Raw genomic sequence first — 17608 nt, 5'->3', positions numbered from 1 at the left:
TTTCTGATCTCAGCTTTATTCTTTCCTTCCTTCCACTTGCTTGGGTTTATTTTTCTTTTTTTTTTTTCTTTAAACATCTTTATTGAAGTATAATTGCCTTACAATGGTGTGCCAGTTTCTGCTTTATAACAAAGTGAATCAGTTATACATATACATATGTTCCCATATCTCTTCCCTCTTGCATCTCCCTCCCTCCCACCCTCCCCATCCCACTCCTCTAGGTGGTCACATATTTTTCTTAATTCACAATTTTGTTCAGTGTGTCTAATCAGCTGCTTAATTCTTCCATTGAGTATTTGATTTCAATGACTATACTTTTCAGTACTAGACATTTTATATGGTCCTCTTTCAAATCCGTCTGCCCTTTTATCATAGTGGCTCATTTCTTTCTTGGTTTTTTCAGTTCTTTCCTTTATGTCTTTAATAATTCTTAAGAATTATTTTATGATCTCCACCAGATTGTTCAATTATCTGAAATTCTTGGGGGTTTAATTAAACTTTTTATTGTGGGTGCTCACCCTCACTTATGCTTGAATTTTTTTCTATATGTGTTTTGTAATTTTGAACTGTAAGCTCATCTTCAAGGGGACCTTAAGAAAATCTCTAGTGCTTGATTTTAGGATATTTTCTTCAGTGCAGTTTTGTATTTTTCCCCCAAGGGCCCAAAGGGTATTTATTACCAGTGTAAAAAAATGATTATGCTAATTTCTTGTGTATTTCTGCACTAATCAGGTAGTATAATTTAAATCTCAAACACTCTGGTGGTGCTGGTTCATAGTATAAAAAAAAAAATTCTTAGCGTAGGATCTTTTTTCTTCACCCTGAGCCCAGACCAAATCAGATGTACTTCTCTTTGACTTCTCTCTTTGCCAGTGGGTGAATTTTTAAATCCTCCTTTTCATTAAGGGTGAAATTCTTTGAAAATCGCAGCCTGTCTCTTTATCCACAAGGATATAAAAATACAAACCCTACAATACCAAGCCTGACTTCCTCCTTCTGTAAGGATGGTCAGACTGTATAAGCATTCACTTTTCGCTCTGTTTTTTTTTTAGCTCCCTCTATACTTCTTACCCTCTTTAAGGGTCAGCTCTCATTTAAAGGATGTTTGTAGTGGAAACATTTTCAGGACACATAGTCCACAACATTGTTAGCCCCAGAAGTCCCTCAAAGGTTTTTTGATAGAATCAAATGAGAGCTTGGATGTAGAAGTGCTTTGAAAACTAGTGAGGATTTATAATGACTCCTAAAAAGATGTGCTTATTAGGGATCTTAATTTGGAAAATAACTCTTTTATTTTTAAATTTTTTAATTTTATTTATTTTTGGCTGCGTTGGGTCTTCGTTGCTGCGCGTGGGCTTTCTCTAGTTGCAGCAAGTGGGGGTTACGCTTCATTACAGTGCACGGGCTTCTCATTGCAGTGGCTTCTCTTGTTGCAGAGTACGAGCTCTATGCACGTGGGCTTCAGTAGTTGCAGCACACGGGTTCGGTAGTTGCAGCATGTGGCTCGCAGGCTCAGTAGTTGTGGTGCACAGGCTTAGTTGCTCCGCGGCATGTGGGATCTTCCTGGACCAGGGATCGAATCTGTGTCCCCTGAATTGGCAGGCAGATTCTTAACCCAACACCAGGGAAATCCGGAAAATAACTCTTTTATAGTCTAGGTTAACTTGCTTTTCTTTTTTTTTTTTTTCCCCTCCTCGATTTAGGGATGCACTTCTTTTGATCCAGTGGAACGTAAGAGCTTTCATGGCTGTGAAGGGCTGGCCGTGGATGAGGCTCTTCTTCAAGATCAAGCCTCTTGTTAGATCTGCTGGAATGGGAAAGGAGGTAGCTGGACTGAAGGAAGAGTGTGTGCAGCTGCAAAAAGCCTTGGCGAAATCAGAATCTCAGAGGGAGGAGCTGAAAGCCAAGTAAGTCTCCCTATTCCAGGAAAAGAATGACTTGCTTCTTCAGCTGCAGGCTGTGACTGGCCCCACCATTTCTTCTTCAAATCAAGTTTCTAATTAGATTCCCTTGTTTTGCAGGCAGTATTGACTTGAAAAAAAATAGAGGCACGTGCTTTACAAATACTGTAGAATTTCATCCAACACAGACAATGGAAACACTTATAGAGAAACCCTGTTTTATAGTGAAGTGATTTCATTGGCAGTATGTCTTTGAAAAAGGGACAAACTTTTAGATGGGTTTTAACTATATAAACAGATGGAAATCTATCATGGGAGCCAGGAAGCTCTGGATCTTAATTCAAATTCTGTAGTTAGCACGTAACCCATTAGCAAATCAAAAGATAGGATCTTAGCAGGTCCTGAGAAAAGCTTTACTGAGATCTTCAGGATTATTTCAGTTTGCCCCTAACTGGTTTTCCTGATTTTGATCTCCCTGCTTGCTCTTTCCCAGTCCAAGTCAATATCACAATCAGTTGAGTTTTAAAACAGCAGTTTTCAACCTTGACTTTGCATCAAACTTATTTGTGAAGCATTAACAAATAAAAAGAAAGGTGCCTAGACTCCACTCTCAGATACTTTGACTAAGCGGGTCTTGTGTGGGTCCAAATCATCTGTATGGGTGATTCTGATATCCAGCCAGGATTGAGAACCATTGTCTTGAACAAATATGTTGCTTCCCTGATGAACAAGCTTTAGATCCTGCAATAGGTGCATTATGGAATCCAAACCCTTGGCCCTGGCATCCGAGCCTCCATCTCTAATCTGATGCCGATGTGCCATTATTCACTCCCTTTTTATTCCTCTTCTCTAGCTACCAGGACTACTGTTACATCCCAAAGGCAGGTATGAAATTTTATCCACCTTTATTGTACTCTCCACCCCACTTAGCACAGTGCTAAGTTAAATAATACTGGGTTCAAATATATTATATAAATATATTGTATTTTTCCTGCTTTTTGGACTTAGGGAAAACAGAAAAAATTCAGTAGTTTTAGGCTGACCCAAGTTATTCTTTTGTTTTGGGACTCTGCTACCCATCAGTGTTCCAATAGGCCATATTTTACATGAGAGTTTACACTCAGACCCACATTTCTGATACATATTTAATATAGCAGTGGTTCAAGAACTTTAGTGTGTATCAGCCTCACCTGGGATGCTTGTTAGAAATACAGATTCCTAGGCCCCACTCCAAACCTACATTAAGATCCATATTGTGAGAATCACAGTTTGTAATATCATATTTTGTCTGGCTTAGGACACAGGGAGCCTTGGATGAGACCTGGCCTCCTAGTTTTCATCATTCTTCCTCTCAACAAAAAGAGTGGCCAGTGCTACCTGGGCTGATGTGGGGATAGAAATACACCCAACTTGTGAAGGGAGAGGTGGGTAAAAGTCTGGGATACATGATAAAAGATCATTGTGGGTAGCATAGGAAACACACGAAGCCAATTGCAGGGCAAGTCCAGGAAGGCTGAGATGAGTTCAGATGGTAACTGATTTAAAAAGCTGACCTGGCTATGAAATCTTTTATCTCATTGATTTTTAAGAAACACACCTCCATACAGTAGGAATCAAGGAAACAAGGATTCTTTTCAAATTATTCACTAACTCAAAATACCAGCAGCACTGAGTGAACCCATTTCAATAAACACTGCGAGTACATGAGAAAATAACTGCCACTGGGGAAAGGATGGCCCTACTGTTAAACTGTCACACCACTGCTCAGCTGGCCCCAAACCCGCCATCATGTTTAATGAGAGGTTCGAGATGGTCGATCGGATTGTTCGCTTCATTTGGTGATGGTGACAGGTCCTGTACACGTGCTGAATGGAAGAGAGCAAAGAGCTGTTCTGCCTGTCAACCTGGGATGAACGAAGATCAAATGTCCCCATTATTGCTCAAACATTGGAAGCTTCTCTGATTTGCATGGATCCTTTTTGCCTTAACATTTTTGTTCGTTTTTAGTTTAGCCCTTCTCTTGGGTCTTCAATGATGTTGGAGAGTCACTGTTTTATACCTCCCCCATCTGTGCCTCTTTGAGCCCCATTTGTTGGGCAGACAGGCTGAGAGTTAGCCAGGATCCAATAGCCTGGATTTTGGCCCTTCTCTGCTCTTGATCTAAGTAGATGAAACAACGTAAGCCAAGCAAATAGTTAGGTAATAGATTGCCCAAATTGCAGAGGACGGATGAGGTCTAAAGATGAAATATGGAGATAATGTGTGAAGTTACGTCACAACGAGACCTACAGCAATTAAGAACTTGCTCACAGAAAAGAGGTTTTATTTAGCCTCTAAATGGAGACAAATGAAAGGAGTTCAAAGTTACACAAGGTGCTTTTGTAGCAAAAAGCAATCGGCCTCTTCGTTTTTGACTTGGACCATAACACAGAAAGAGTGGTCCACACAGTGAGAGCTGGCGGCAGTATGTTTGAAAAAAATAAAAGGAAGGAGGATTGCACACTCTATGTGTATAACTTGGGGAATTTACTGCTGGCAGAACCATCGAGAAAAATATTTTTGTTGGAAATAATAGTAAAGTCTAGTTAGTGATATTCAAGGAACCTCATGAATTGTAAATTCAGCCTATGAATAAAAAAATATACAGCCCAGCTCTATTTTTTAGAAGATGCTTATATATTAAACAAGTGCATCAGGGCCCTTATAATAATATTATAAATATTCTATTGTCTGAGGGAACACCACTTTCTTAAAAGACCATATTCTGAGCAGGTACCGCCCTCAAACTATATGCCTGCAGGGATGCTTCCAGTAGCTGTGATTTAATCAGCACACCACTGATTTTTGGAGGCACGTTAGCTCCTTTAGCCCACCAGGATTCTATTAAGTGCTTTAGAAGAGGTAATCTAATCTACTGAATGGCCTGAAAGATCAAAAGCACCTCCAAACACAAGCAACTTCTCTACTTCTCAACCATAGGGTCAGGGAACTAGGAATATTATTTCAACTGCTTAGGAAAGGTAGGTGAAAGTGCCGGGCGGAGGGCAGGCAATTATCTCTCTGCTATGCGTTAAGCAGCATTTCGCCTGCTGATAAATTACTTCCAGCTGTTGGCAACAATTTTCTCCTCATCATGGCGGGAGCGAGAGACCCTGGCAAATGCTAAAAAGCAGTGCGAGTCACTGATTAAATCCAAGATCCAGCTGGAGGCCAGCGTCCAGGCGCTGTCTGCGTGGGGGGTTGGGGGGAGGAAGAAGAGGAGGTAAATTCCCAGCTGACTGCCAGGGGGCGGAGACTCGAAGATGAATGTTCCGCGTCGAAGAAGAAAGAAATCGATGACCTGGAAACGCTATTGGCGAAGTCACAGAAGGAGAAGCGTGCTTCAGAGTACAAGGTACTTTTTCTATAATGTCAGGAAGGCCTAGATGCCTGAATTCCACACTCCCAATCGGGCTCCAGGACCAGACTTGCTCTGTTTATATTAATTAACACAGTGGTCCGCAACTTTACAGCACTGGGAGTCAGAATTGGCATCAGATGAAAGATGTGGTGAACTGTGCCATCCTAATTCAAAGTTCCAACTTCAATTTATGGAACCCCACTTAATCTCCCAAATGAAACGTTTTCATTTGTTCCAATCTAATTGCATCTGAAATCTGATAGAAAGAGCAAAATGGTTTCATTGGGCCTCTAAGTATCCTTTTTTGGAAGGAGAGGGGGCAGGATGCAGTTTATCGAAAGGTGATTTGGGACACGTCTGAATTCCCACCCCTGTCGTTGATTTGGAGCTTGACCTTGAGATGTCATTTTAATTCCAGCTAAGGACCTTAATGTTTTGTTCATTTTAGCTGAGGTTTTTATCTTGTGCATCTGTGTATAGACTGAAGTCAGCTGAGGGGTCTGTATCAAACCTTTGATAAAAAAAAAAAAAGTCTCCAGAATAATATTGTAATTTTGGCAGATGATTAAATAGCAACTCTTGTACATCAGTTCCCTTTCATAAAAAGCACTTGGGCCTGATATAAATGACTTACATTTTTGCCTATTTTATCAGCTGGAACTCTTCTTTAACTGCCACTTTCTTAGGATATTGAGGCACAAGATTAATATTACCCTGAATACTCTAAAGAAAGCTAAATTACCTTTAGTGGTGTTCTTGTTATACAATAATACGACACTCTGAAAACTGGCCATCCACTGACCTATGCTGATAATATTTTTTTTAAATTAATAATTTATTTATTTTTGGCTGTGTTGGGTCTTCGTTTCTGTGCGAGGGCTTCTCTAGTTGTGGCAAGCGGGGGCCACTCTTCATCGCGGTGCGCGGGCCTCTCACTATCGCGGCCTCTCTTGTTGCGGAGCACAGGCTCCAGACGCGCAGGCTCAGTAGTTGTGGCTCACGGGCCTAGCTGCTCCGCGGCATGTCGGATCCTCCCAGACCAGGGCTCGAACCTGTGTCCCCTGCATTGGCAGGCAGATTCTCAACCACTCCACCGCCAGGGAAGCCCCTATGCTGATAATATTTGATTAACCAGAATACCCCATTCCCTGACCAGGAGAGATAACAGATCATTTGTGTCTGTGTGTAAAAGAAAAAGTGAATTTAGAGTTTTAAAAAGTCCATCAGGAATTTGGCTAAATTTTGTTCTTTATGACAGTGGATACCTCCTGAGATTTTTGGCCCTAGAAAAGAGAGGAGATGGCCCTTAGCGTTTATACCCCACCTTCCATAAGTGGCTCTCATGGAACTGTTGTCGTCTTCTCCCCACAGGTTAAGAGCCTGACTGAGGAGGTGGAGTCCCTCAGTGAGGATGTCAGCAAACTTCAGCGAGCAGCCAAGGCTGCGCAGGAGGCCCACCAGCAGACCCTGGAGGACCTGCACGTGGAAGAGGAGGAAACCCTCACCCTGAGCAAAACCAAGCTGACGCTAGAGCAGCCAGCGAACGAGGTCAGTAGTGATGCGTCGTGCTAGATAGCTGCGTGTCTACATCTGTGCAAACCTCCACTTTTTACTTAGTTCATTTATCTTGACATTTTCAGGAAAACTTAGTAGCATGGCTCGTTCCCCTCATTATTTAGAAATAAGAGGTGAACCACTACAGTAGAAGAAAGGCCCCAGAATGTAATCTGTCTGTTTTTATATGCAACTTTCATACAACCCTGGGCAGTGGGAGAACACTGAGATGAATCGTGAAGGGGTATCACTCTGACTGACTGTTCCCCAGAGAACCTGGTGTTTTGCCCCGCAGATATGTTGGTGCTTTATCTGACACTAGTATTGAAGGATTGCTTTAAGGCCCTGTTGTGTCTCCAGCTGTGCACTAAGGTTTGTTAAAGTAGAAAGATATGTAAGTCGCAAGCTGTGTTCTACCAACACTATTGGAAAACACTTGTAAGACTCTGGAGATGGTGCCCCTGTTCTGCCTCCAAATACCCTATGAAATAAAGATGCTTCAGACGAGTCTCAGTGGTTAGGTTCATCACTCTTCCTGTTTCCTCCCAGCTGACAGTGTGTGCATTCACTGTTTTATTAGTCCCCAAAGCTTAGCCTTTATAAAATTGCTGACAAGGGTGGTTAGGTTATTTTTTTATTATCTGCTTCTTTTTCCTCATGCCTTTCTCTCAGTTTCCTCTATTACCTATTAGTCGTCTCACTTCTCTTCCTATTTCCACTGATACGTATCTCACAAAGCCTCAAGATGGGGATTTATTGGTTGTGTGCAAACAACACACACTGTCACACATGCATTCTCACACACTTGTTCTCTCCCAGAGTTCATTTATTTTCAGGTTTTTGCATACACCCTCCAGAAATTCTCCCTTCTCCACTATTTGAATTTTATGTCTTTTGCTGGTCACAGGAAATAGCTTCTATTGTGGCAAAGTAAATATATCACTGAAAACTAGCCATATTGTAACTGTTATTTAGCCTCTCGCTAAGCTAACCTCCACATCATGGTTGGCAACACTACTCCAGACAGAACTTGAATGTTCTGATCACCTTGTTGGTGGTACCAGAATATGACACAATGTTATGGACCATAGAGGGTACCAAGGTGGTAAAGGAGGGTGTGGAAATCATGCCATGTGAGATGCGTTTGAAAGGGTCAGTGATTCTGAGTTGGAAGACTCAGGACAGCTGCCTGATATTCGTGAATGATCATGTGGAGACATTTGCTTGGTGCTACTCCAGGGAGCAGAGCTTAGACCGGTGGGACGAATTTACAGAGACTACTTTGGCTTCTTATGAAGAAGCACTCCTGAGTAAATGGACTTATCCACCCATGAAATGAGCTGCCATGTGAAGAAGTGAGCTTCTCATCACTGGAAAGTGATCAAACAAGGGCTCACTAGGCATTTATTATTGGTTTCTTCTGTAGGCTAGAACACGTAGTCCTTAATCTCTAAAGTTTTCCTTCATCACCGTGATTTCTAGATTCTTTTGTTGTCCTACTGATGTGTATGATATTTATTTCAAAATATCCACATAACTGGGCATCATTTACAGACCCTGCTTGTATTTTGCTTTCTTTTTCCAGAAGGTAAGTGGTTATTGAACACATCTAGTAAAGTATAAACTTCACCTATTTATTGGGCTCAATAATATCTCCTTCTGTCAGCTTGAGGGTGCCCTTGAACAGGAGAGCAAAGCGAGAATGAAGTGTGAAAAGGGAAAGTGCAAACTGGAGGGCGAGGTAAAGCTGAACCAGGAGAGCATGGAGGACCTGGAGAGCAGGCAGCTGCAGCTGGCAGAAAAGCTGAGGGGGTGAGTCACCTTTCTGTTGGCTCGAGATTCTGGGAGACCTTTTATTGGAGGAAGCAGCTCTCTCATGTCATTTATCCTCGTGACCCTAGGGCCAGATGTCTCAAGACCTGAAGGGGAGGATAAGGATAACGAGCCTAGGAAATTGATTTTCTTTTTCTTTTGCTAGACTTTATGTGAACTTTCTTTTTATAATTATGTAATAACCTACAAGAAAGTAACTGAGAAGGCTGACTAGCAGATGCGAATGAAAGGTGTAAGGCACAGGAGACGCGAAGTATTGGAATTTGAAGTTACAAGTCAAAATAAAAATCGCTCACTTCTTTTACTCATGATGAGCCCAATGGCCTAAAGTAAAAAAATAAATAGAAAATAAATCCTAATGTGAAGTCCCATATACCATCTGATCATTTAAAAAAACAAAACAAAACTTGTTTGCCAGATATAACCTCATTAACATTTATATAACTCTTTTTGGTCAAATAATTTACTGTATAAGTATTAAACCTTAAAACTGAAAGCAAAACATAACATGATCAAAATCAGTCGACCTTCAGTTCACATGGATTACCAAGGAGCTCAGGGCAAGATGGCCCTCTCAGTTTAGTTTCATCATTCAGTGAAATGGATTTTCTCACCTTGTCCCTTTTGTCTTCCTCTGTTCAGCTAGACTTTCTTCTTCTTCTCTATATTTTTAAAAATTTTTGGCTGAGCTGCGCGGCATGCAGTATCTCAGTTTTCTGATCAGGGATTGAACCTGTGCCCCCTGAAGTTGGAGCCCGTAGTCTTAACCACTGGACTGCCAGGGGAGTCCCCAGCTAGACTTTCTTCTAACCATTAGGGATTTTCCAGTTATTTGGAATAGATCAAATAAGAGAGGGAAACAGTGAGATCTAAGAGTGAGATAAGGCCAGGTTAAAGCTGGGAGCAAACTGGTTATTGGAGCCCACAGTGAAGAAGAAGAAAGTCAAGTGAGCAACTATGAGCTTCTGGTTTTCCTGTCTGTGTACATGAGTTTCCATTACACATGCTTGTGGTCAGACTTGATTAATAGCCTACCAATAAGTTACTGAACTTGACAGGTGTTTGGAAAAGATGAAATAAGTAACCCTATGAATGTAACGGAACAGTGAAAGGCAAAATGATGATAGAGTTCCCTAAGCATTCAATTTTGAAGGTTGTGTTTCAGCTCAGCAAAGTGAAAATGATACCCTATGTCCTTGTAGGCCACAGGTCAAAGAGCTCTGGCATTTCAGAAACCCATGTTTTCAGGAAATGATAAATTTATTATATAACATTTTCTCTAAATGGACCTATGTATATATGGAAACAATACATGAAAATGTGGCATTTTAAAATGGTGATGACAGGATAGAATACTTAATAAATAACACCGAGATTATTAGCTATTCATCTTCTGAGATAAAAGTTAAATTTCTTCCTCATGCTATTCACATAAACACAAAATCCAGTTGCCTTAAAGAATTAAATGCAAAAATAAAGCTATAAAATTATTAGAAAATGCAGCATTATTCACCATAGCCAAGATATAGAAACAACCTAAATGCCCACTGATGGATGAATGGGTAAAGAAAATGTGGTGTATACATTTAATGGAACATTATTCAGCCTCTTTTTAAAGGAAATCCTGCCGTATGCAACAACATGGATGAACCTGGAAGACATTATGCTAAATGAAATAAGTCGGTCACAGAAGGACAAATAGTGCATGATTCCACTTATATGAGGCATCTAAAACAGTCAAACTCATAGAAACAGAGTAGAATGGTGGTGTCCAGGGGCTTGGAGGTAGGGGGAAATGTGGAGTTGCTCTTCAATGGATATAAAGCTTCCATCGTGCAAGATGATTAAGTTCTAGAGATGATTAAGTTCTAGAGAGACGTACAACGTTGTGCCTATAGTTAATAATATTGTACACTTAAATATTTGTTGAGAGGGTAGATCTCATGTTAAATGTTCTTCAATTAAAAAAAAAACAGCAAAAACCATTAAGAAACAAAACCATTAAAAGACAGTATAGGTGGTAAGTCTTAGGAAACTGGCAGGTCAGACTGAATGAGTCACAAAAATCCAAAGGCATAAAAGGAATATATTGATAAATTTGATGTTGATACATCCACATTTTAAACATTTATGTGGCAAAAGCCAACATAAATAAAACTGGGGCTAATTAGAAAGTGGGAGAAATATCTGCAGCAGATATCAAAAAATAAATATCAAGAGTATTAAAGGAAAATCTATAATTCAATAATTAGATGAACAACCTAACAGAAAAATGGGCAACGGACACAAGCGGACAGTTCATTTGTTTTATTGCCCATTTTAAAATCCTCATCGTTGATAACATGCTGTCCTCACTAGTAAACGAGGACATTCATTATAAAACAATGACATACTAATCTGTTAGATTAGGAAAAATTTAGAAGTGTGCTAATGTTAAGTGTAAATGTAGAGAAGTAATCTCACACTGCTATTGGAGGCCAAAGGGCAAGGTTATAAGTTTTTAAACGCAAACCTATACCTGATGCACCAATTCCCTGCTCAATATCCACTCTGTAGAGACACTCACATGTACACAAGGGTGCATGTATATGAACAGCATTACTTGTAAAAGTAAAATTTGGGGGGAAACCTCAATGCTTATTAATAGGGAAATGGATAAATAACCACATGATGTCTAAATCATAAACTAGTATGTCAGTTAATTTTTAAGTGAACTAATCTATGTGTAGGCCAACATGGAAAAATCTCCATGTATTATTGGTTTAAAAATGTTGTAGAATTATAAATTCAAATGTATCCAATATTATACCTTTCACAGTAAAGAAAATGAAACTATTTCTACTGATATGTAAGCACAAACATATGTCAATACTTAGAAAAATGTCTGGGAGGATTCACACCGAACTGATTATGGTGGTTACCTCTAGGCAAGGAAGAGAGATTGGGTATAATAGCCAAGAAGACTTCAGCTATAGATGTAATAGTTGAATTTTTTTACAATGAATGACTTCATGTGTTATTACTATAATTTAAAGAATATTTAAACAAAATGTTATTACTCTGAGCAATTCCACTTGATACCTCTTTTCCCTAACAGGAAAGAATTAGAAATGAATCAGATGAGTTCAAAGGTGGAGAATGAGAAAGGCCTGGTGGCTCAGCTTTAGAAGATGGTTAAAGAGCTCCAGGTAATCATTTATCAAATACCTGCGTGCACCTGTAGTTAGATCCGTGGGTGATGGTTGACACTTCAGTGACACATGCTCTGCCAAGGTACCCATAGCTCTAGTCAACTATAGACGAGGCAGAAAAGAGCAGTGGTTGAGAAGGTAACCTGGCATTCTATAGATATGTGACTCTGGAGAACATTACTGTTTAAGCTTAGATTTCCTTATCACGGAGATAATAAGAAACAAGTAGCTAATTTGTTGAACGTTTGACATAAACTAGGTATTGTGCTAAAATCCTGGACGTCTATATTTTTACTCATTAATCCTCCTGACAACCTTTGAGCTAAAATTAAATGCAACAGTACATTTAAGTGGTAAGCTCAGTGCCTGACCCATGGTAAGCATTCAATGCTACCAATTTAATTTTTTATGATGATTAGTTTTTGTGATTAGAAGGCAATTATGCTGAAAATCTGTCTTGTAGCTACTTGTAGCCTCAAAACATTATTTGATAATGGGCAGAAGTTTTAGACCATGCAACTGTTTTATACTATATGACCACATTATAAAGTTATTTAAAGCATGGATACATTTAACTCCTCACGTATACATGCAGATGGATTTTTTTCCTTTGAAGCTAAGTATTATCTCACTAATGTAACTATTACTCAAAATAATTTTGGAACTTTTTTCTGATTATTACCTTCTGAGATATTTTGAGCCAAATTAGACCAGTCTCACTGCTTTATGGGCAAGCTTTCAGACAATATTAATCTCCAAGTGATTGCCTATCATATTAACCAGACTTCTCTTCAAATGATACTTTATCCAAAAAATGTTCAATTTATCCAAAATACAAATTTTCTTACCCTGATGATTTAAAAAAACTCTCTAAAGGTTCTTTCTTTTTTTTTTAAATGTCTGAAACATTTATATTAACATATTTCCATGCAAATAACCCAAAGAAAGTTTAGTATTAGTTGTTTTTGTTTGTTTGTTTGTTTTTTGTTTTTTTATACTGCAGTTTCTTATTAGTCATCAATTTTATACACATCAGTGTATACATGTCAATCCCAATCACCCAATTCAGCACACCACCATCCCCACCCCACCACGGTTTTCCCCCCTTGGTGTCCATACGTTTGTTCTCTACACCTGTGTCTCAACTTCTGCCCTGCAAACTGCTTCATCTGTACCATTTTTCTAGGTTCCCCATACATGCGTTAATATACGATATTTGTTTTTCTCTTTCTGACTTACTTCACTCTGTATGACAGTCTTTAGATCCATCCACGTCACAACAAATGACTCAATTTCGTTCCTTTTTATGGCTGAGTAATATTCCATTGTATATATGTACCACAACTTCTTTATCCATCTGTCTGTCGATGGGCATTTAGGTTGCTTCCATGACCTGGCTATTGTAAATAGTGCTGCAATGAACATTGGGGTGCATGTGTCTTTTTGAATTATGGTTTTCTCTGGGTATATGCCCAGCAGTGGGATTATTGGATCATATGGTAATTCTATTTTTAGTTTTTTAAGGAACCTCCATACTGTTCTCCATAGTGGCTGTATCAATTTACATTCCCACCAACAGTGTAAGGGGTTTCCCTTTTCTCCACACTCTCTCCAGCATTTGTTGTTTGTAGATTTTCTGATGATGCCCATTCTAACTGGTGTGAGCTGATAACTCATTGTAGTTTTGATTTGCATTTCTCTAATAATTAGTGATGTTGAACAGCTTTTCATATGCTTCTTGGCCATGTGTATGTCTTCTTTGGAGAAATGTCTATTTAGGTCTTCTGCCCAGTTTTGGATTGGATTGTTTGTTTCTTTAATATTGAGCTGCATGAGCTGTTTATATATTTTGGAGATTAATCCTCTGTCTGATGATTCATTTGCAAATATTTTCTCCCTTTCTGAGGGTTGTCTTTTCATCTTGTTTATGGTTTCCTTTGTTGTGCAAAAGCTTTTAAGTGTCATTAGGTCCCACCTGTTTATTTTTGTACAGGAGGTGGATCCACTCTAGGAGGTGGATCAAAAAAGATCTTGCTGTGATTTATGTCAAAGAGTGTTCTGCCTATGTTTTCCTCCAAGAGTTTTATAGTGTCCGGTCTTACATTTAGGTCTTGAATCCATTTTGAGTTTATTTTTGTGTATGGTGTTAGGGAGTGTTCTAATTTCATTCTTTTACATGTAGCTGTCCAGTTTTCCCAGCACCACTTATTGAAGAGGCTGTCTTTTCTCCATTGTATATCTTTGCTTCCTTTGTCATAGATTAGTTGACCATATGTACGTGGTTTTATCTCTGGGCTTTCTATCTTGTTCCATTGATCTATGTTTCTGTTTTTGTGCCAGTACCATATTGTCTTGATTACTGTAGCACTAAAGGTTATTTCTAAAGAAATGTTTCAGAAATGTTTGGTTCAATGACAGTATTGTTATAAATAAAGGTATTGGATCCCAAGATAACTAATTGGAAGGGGATCACGATTACCTGGATGTGGAAATCATACATTTTTTGGCACCTTCTCTGTCATAATTCCTCTACAGATTAGATAGCTTTACTTATTGGGTTGGTCTAGAAATTAGCTTCCTCTCAGCAATCATACTCTTATTTAATGAAATTTTTAATATTCTAAAATAGAAGTTATCCTTTTTTCCCTATACTCTAACCTATGCCTAATTATTTAAGGTGATGTTAATGACCATCCTTGGTTTTACTGTACTGTCCCACAATGATGCTATCAAGATTTGTAGAGCTCTTTGCCGTTACGCTGAAAGACTTTTGGGCTCTGAGAGTTCTTATCACTTCTTTTCTTTGTCTTATAATTCTGCTTCTACTGATATCAGATTACTATCCAATTTAGTAGTCGCATTCCTCCACCGAATTGAAATTATTTGTTTTTTCAATTTTCCTGCTACCTTAAATCACCTATAGACTAAGAAACCAAGTAACCAGGTTTGTCAGAATTGTGTGTAAAATTAAATTGATGCTTATGAGTTAGCTGCTTGAACTCAGAGGTATTTAGTCTATTAATCAGATTTTTGCCCAAGTTTCCAATAGTTGAGGTTGTCAGGTAAGCAAATTCCAGATAAATGAGGTATTGTATGTAACATTCATCATGTTATTTTTTTTATAAGCTCTCTTTAAAATGATTCCTTGTTATATGAAAAATATTTTCTATTCCTTTGGAAAGTGCTCTTTATTAAAATTTCCTCTTCATGTATGGAGTATAATGAGGTTGCTTATCACCAAGGCCTGGGAAATTGGGAGGAATTACAAATTTTAATTCTGCTCTTGGTACTGGTTTGGATCAAATCACTTAATTTCTCTGTATTCTATCTTCTTTAACTATAAAATGAGAACAAAAAGTGTTAGTTGTGAGAAATAAAAAAAGAAAAAAATACAGTAGAGCTCTTGAATATAAAATATGCTACAAGTGCTTAGTAAAATCAAAATTATTTGTTGCTACAGACTCAGATACAGTTTTTTTTGTTTTTGTTTTTTAATTAATTAATTTATTTATTTTTATTTATGTCTGTGTTGGGTCTTCGTTTCTGTGCGAGGGCTTTCTCTAGTTGTGGCAAGTGGGGGCCACTCTTCATCGCGGTGTGCGGGCCTCTCACTATCACGGCCTCTTGTTGCGGAGCACAGGCTCCAGACGCGCAGGCTCAGTAATTGTGGCTCTCGGGCCCAGTTGCTCCGTGGAATGTGGGATCTTCCCAGATCAGGGCTCGGACCCGTGTCTCCTGCATTGGCAGGCAGATTCTCAACCACTGTGCCATCAGGGAAGCCCCCAGATACAGGTTTTGAAAGACAAACTGGAAGCTGAAAGGACCACTAGAGCCAGGGTAGAAAGGGAGAGAACTGACTTCACCCGAGAGCTGGAAGACCTGAATGAGGGGCTGGAGGAGACAGGAGGGGCCAGTTTGGCTCAGCTGGAAATAACTAAGAAACAAGAAACAAAATTCCAGAAGCTCCTCGAGACATGGAAGAGTCCACACTGCACTTTGAGGCAACCTCTGCCTCTTTGAAGAAGAGACACGGAGACAGCCTGTCTGAGCTGGAGAGCCAGGTAGAAAATCTACAATAGGTCGAGCAGACACTGGAAAAAGACAAGAGTGACCTGCAGCTCAAAGTGAATGATGTCCTGACGCATGTTGAGCAGATGACCAGAGCTAAGGTAAGGAACATTGCCAAGCCCTCCTTGAGGATTTAGAACATGGAAGTAGGCAGAGGAGGGGAAGGAAAAGAAAGCTAAAGCAAATTGGTGACTCAAAATATTTGCTAGTGGAGGCTAGAGATCTTCAGATTGGCTAGATCAGGTCTAATCTCAGTGATTGTTAAAGTCACATGACCATCCCCTGAAGGTAGCCTGACAGTGGCTTCTGGTTTCATTGGAATTCCAGTCCATGTTCCCTGTGGGTCTCTCTAGTGATGATGTAGTAAGTAGGCTGGACAAGTGAAACCACGAGCTTATGAGTGGTGCTTCTCTCTTGAAGGATGGCTTTGAGTTGGGAGCACTCCACGGCGGGGCTCAGGTACTTCGAGTCCTTCTGAACAAATGGCGGCACAAATAGCTTTGCGGGGAGGAGAGAACTTTTTCTCCTTCATGTCCTCTGGCATCTCTTTAACGAGCCAACACTAGGAGAAACTTTATCACATGTTCTTTCTTCACTGAGCCCATTAATCTCTACACTGCCAGCTCTCATCTCCAATGACTAGTATCAGATCGCAGGTAAGAGCTGCCTTACCTCCTGCCAGTTGAGAGGAGCCTTGCTTGAGGTCACACAAATTGGTGACCAAATTGGTCACACAAATTTGGTGCCAAATTGTCCTTGTGAGCAGAATTTGTAGTCATCCGGGAAAGACAAACCAACAATAAAGCTTGATCTTTACGGACGGTGGCCAGAAAAATGTAGAATTTCTTCAGATACTGAGTGACTCCTGAAACGTTTAGCATTAATTTCCTTTAAAGACCACGTTGAGTAGAAACACAACTACCCTGCTTTTCCTTCTATTTCTTTCTTTCTTTCCACTGTCCCTGCCAACCCACCTCCAATTATCTTAAAATATAAATCTAGTGAGGACTTAGGTCCTCTCTTCCTCCGTCTCTTCTGTATTCTGCATTTTGTATCGATTCTGTCCTCAACTCAACAATGAAAATATTCTCACTCCTTGCCCTTGTAGGCTTCGTCTTCTTTTGTCAGCCCAAGTGAGCCCTGGAAGACCTTACTCTCTTCATACTCTTTGCCTCTCATTCATCCTCAGGAACTCTTCTGTTTCTGTACATTTTAGTAGGAAGTCATAAAATCATAAAACTGTTGATAGGTTCACCATAAATCCATACTAATTAGGTGTGAATTTTATACTTTCCAACTTCCTGTAGAATTTCATTGCTGCTCAGAAGTTCTTTGTTCTTCTAACTCACTTTGTTTTATTTTAGAAGAGAAACAGACCTCCAACCCTGCCTTTCTGAATCTTTCCTTTTGATAAATGTTAACATCTTACTGATAAGATTAAGACCATTAATTATAACTTCTCTCTTCACCTTATAAGTTATTCACTCATCCATTTATTTCCTTCTTGTTCCAAAGAATAAAATATTCTTCCACATGGGCATTATTCACCCATTGCAAAAAACAAAATAAAAGACTTTTCCATACTAAGAATGGTATTTTGAGAAAGAAGCAAAGTCTGTCCATATCTGTCTTAATCTGACTCCTTGACCAAAAAGTAATGT

General features: G+C 39.4%; 1 protein-coding gene across 1 annotated transcript in view; it reads left to right on the top strand.

The window, feature by feature from the left end:
* The window catches only part of MYH15 (myosin heavy chain 15), a 205282-nt gene that overhangs the window by 117026 nt on the left and 70648 nt on the right, over positions 1-17608 (top strand). Inside the window, 11 exon segments of the mRNA XM_082393599.1 lie at positions 1704-1908; positions 1912-1959; positions 5042-5144; positions 5147-5295; positions 6673-6849; positions 8522-8667; positions 11786-11852; positions 11856-11876; positions 15666-15843; positions 15846-15955; positions 15959-16048. Coding sequence (XP_082249725.1) covers positions 1704-1908; positions 1912-1959; positions 5042-5144; positions 5147-5295; positions 6673-6849; positions 8522-8667; positions 11786-11852; positions 11856-11876; positions 15666-15843; positions 15846-15955; positions 15959-16048 — 1294 coding nt within the window.

The sequence above is a fragment of the Balaenoptera borealis genome (assembly GCF_965194805.1).
Source record: "Balaenoptera borealis genome assembly, chromosome: 5".
Taxonomy (NCBI): Eukaryota; Metazoa; Chordata; class Mammalia; order Artiodactyla; family Balaenopteridae; genus Balaenoptera; species Balaenoptera borealis.
The sequence above is the reverse complement of the archived record's forward strand: the minus strand, read 5'-3'. Positions and strand labels throughout refer to the sequence as shown.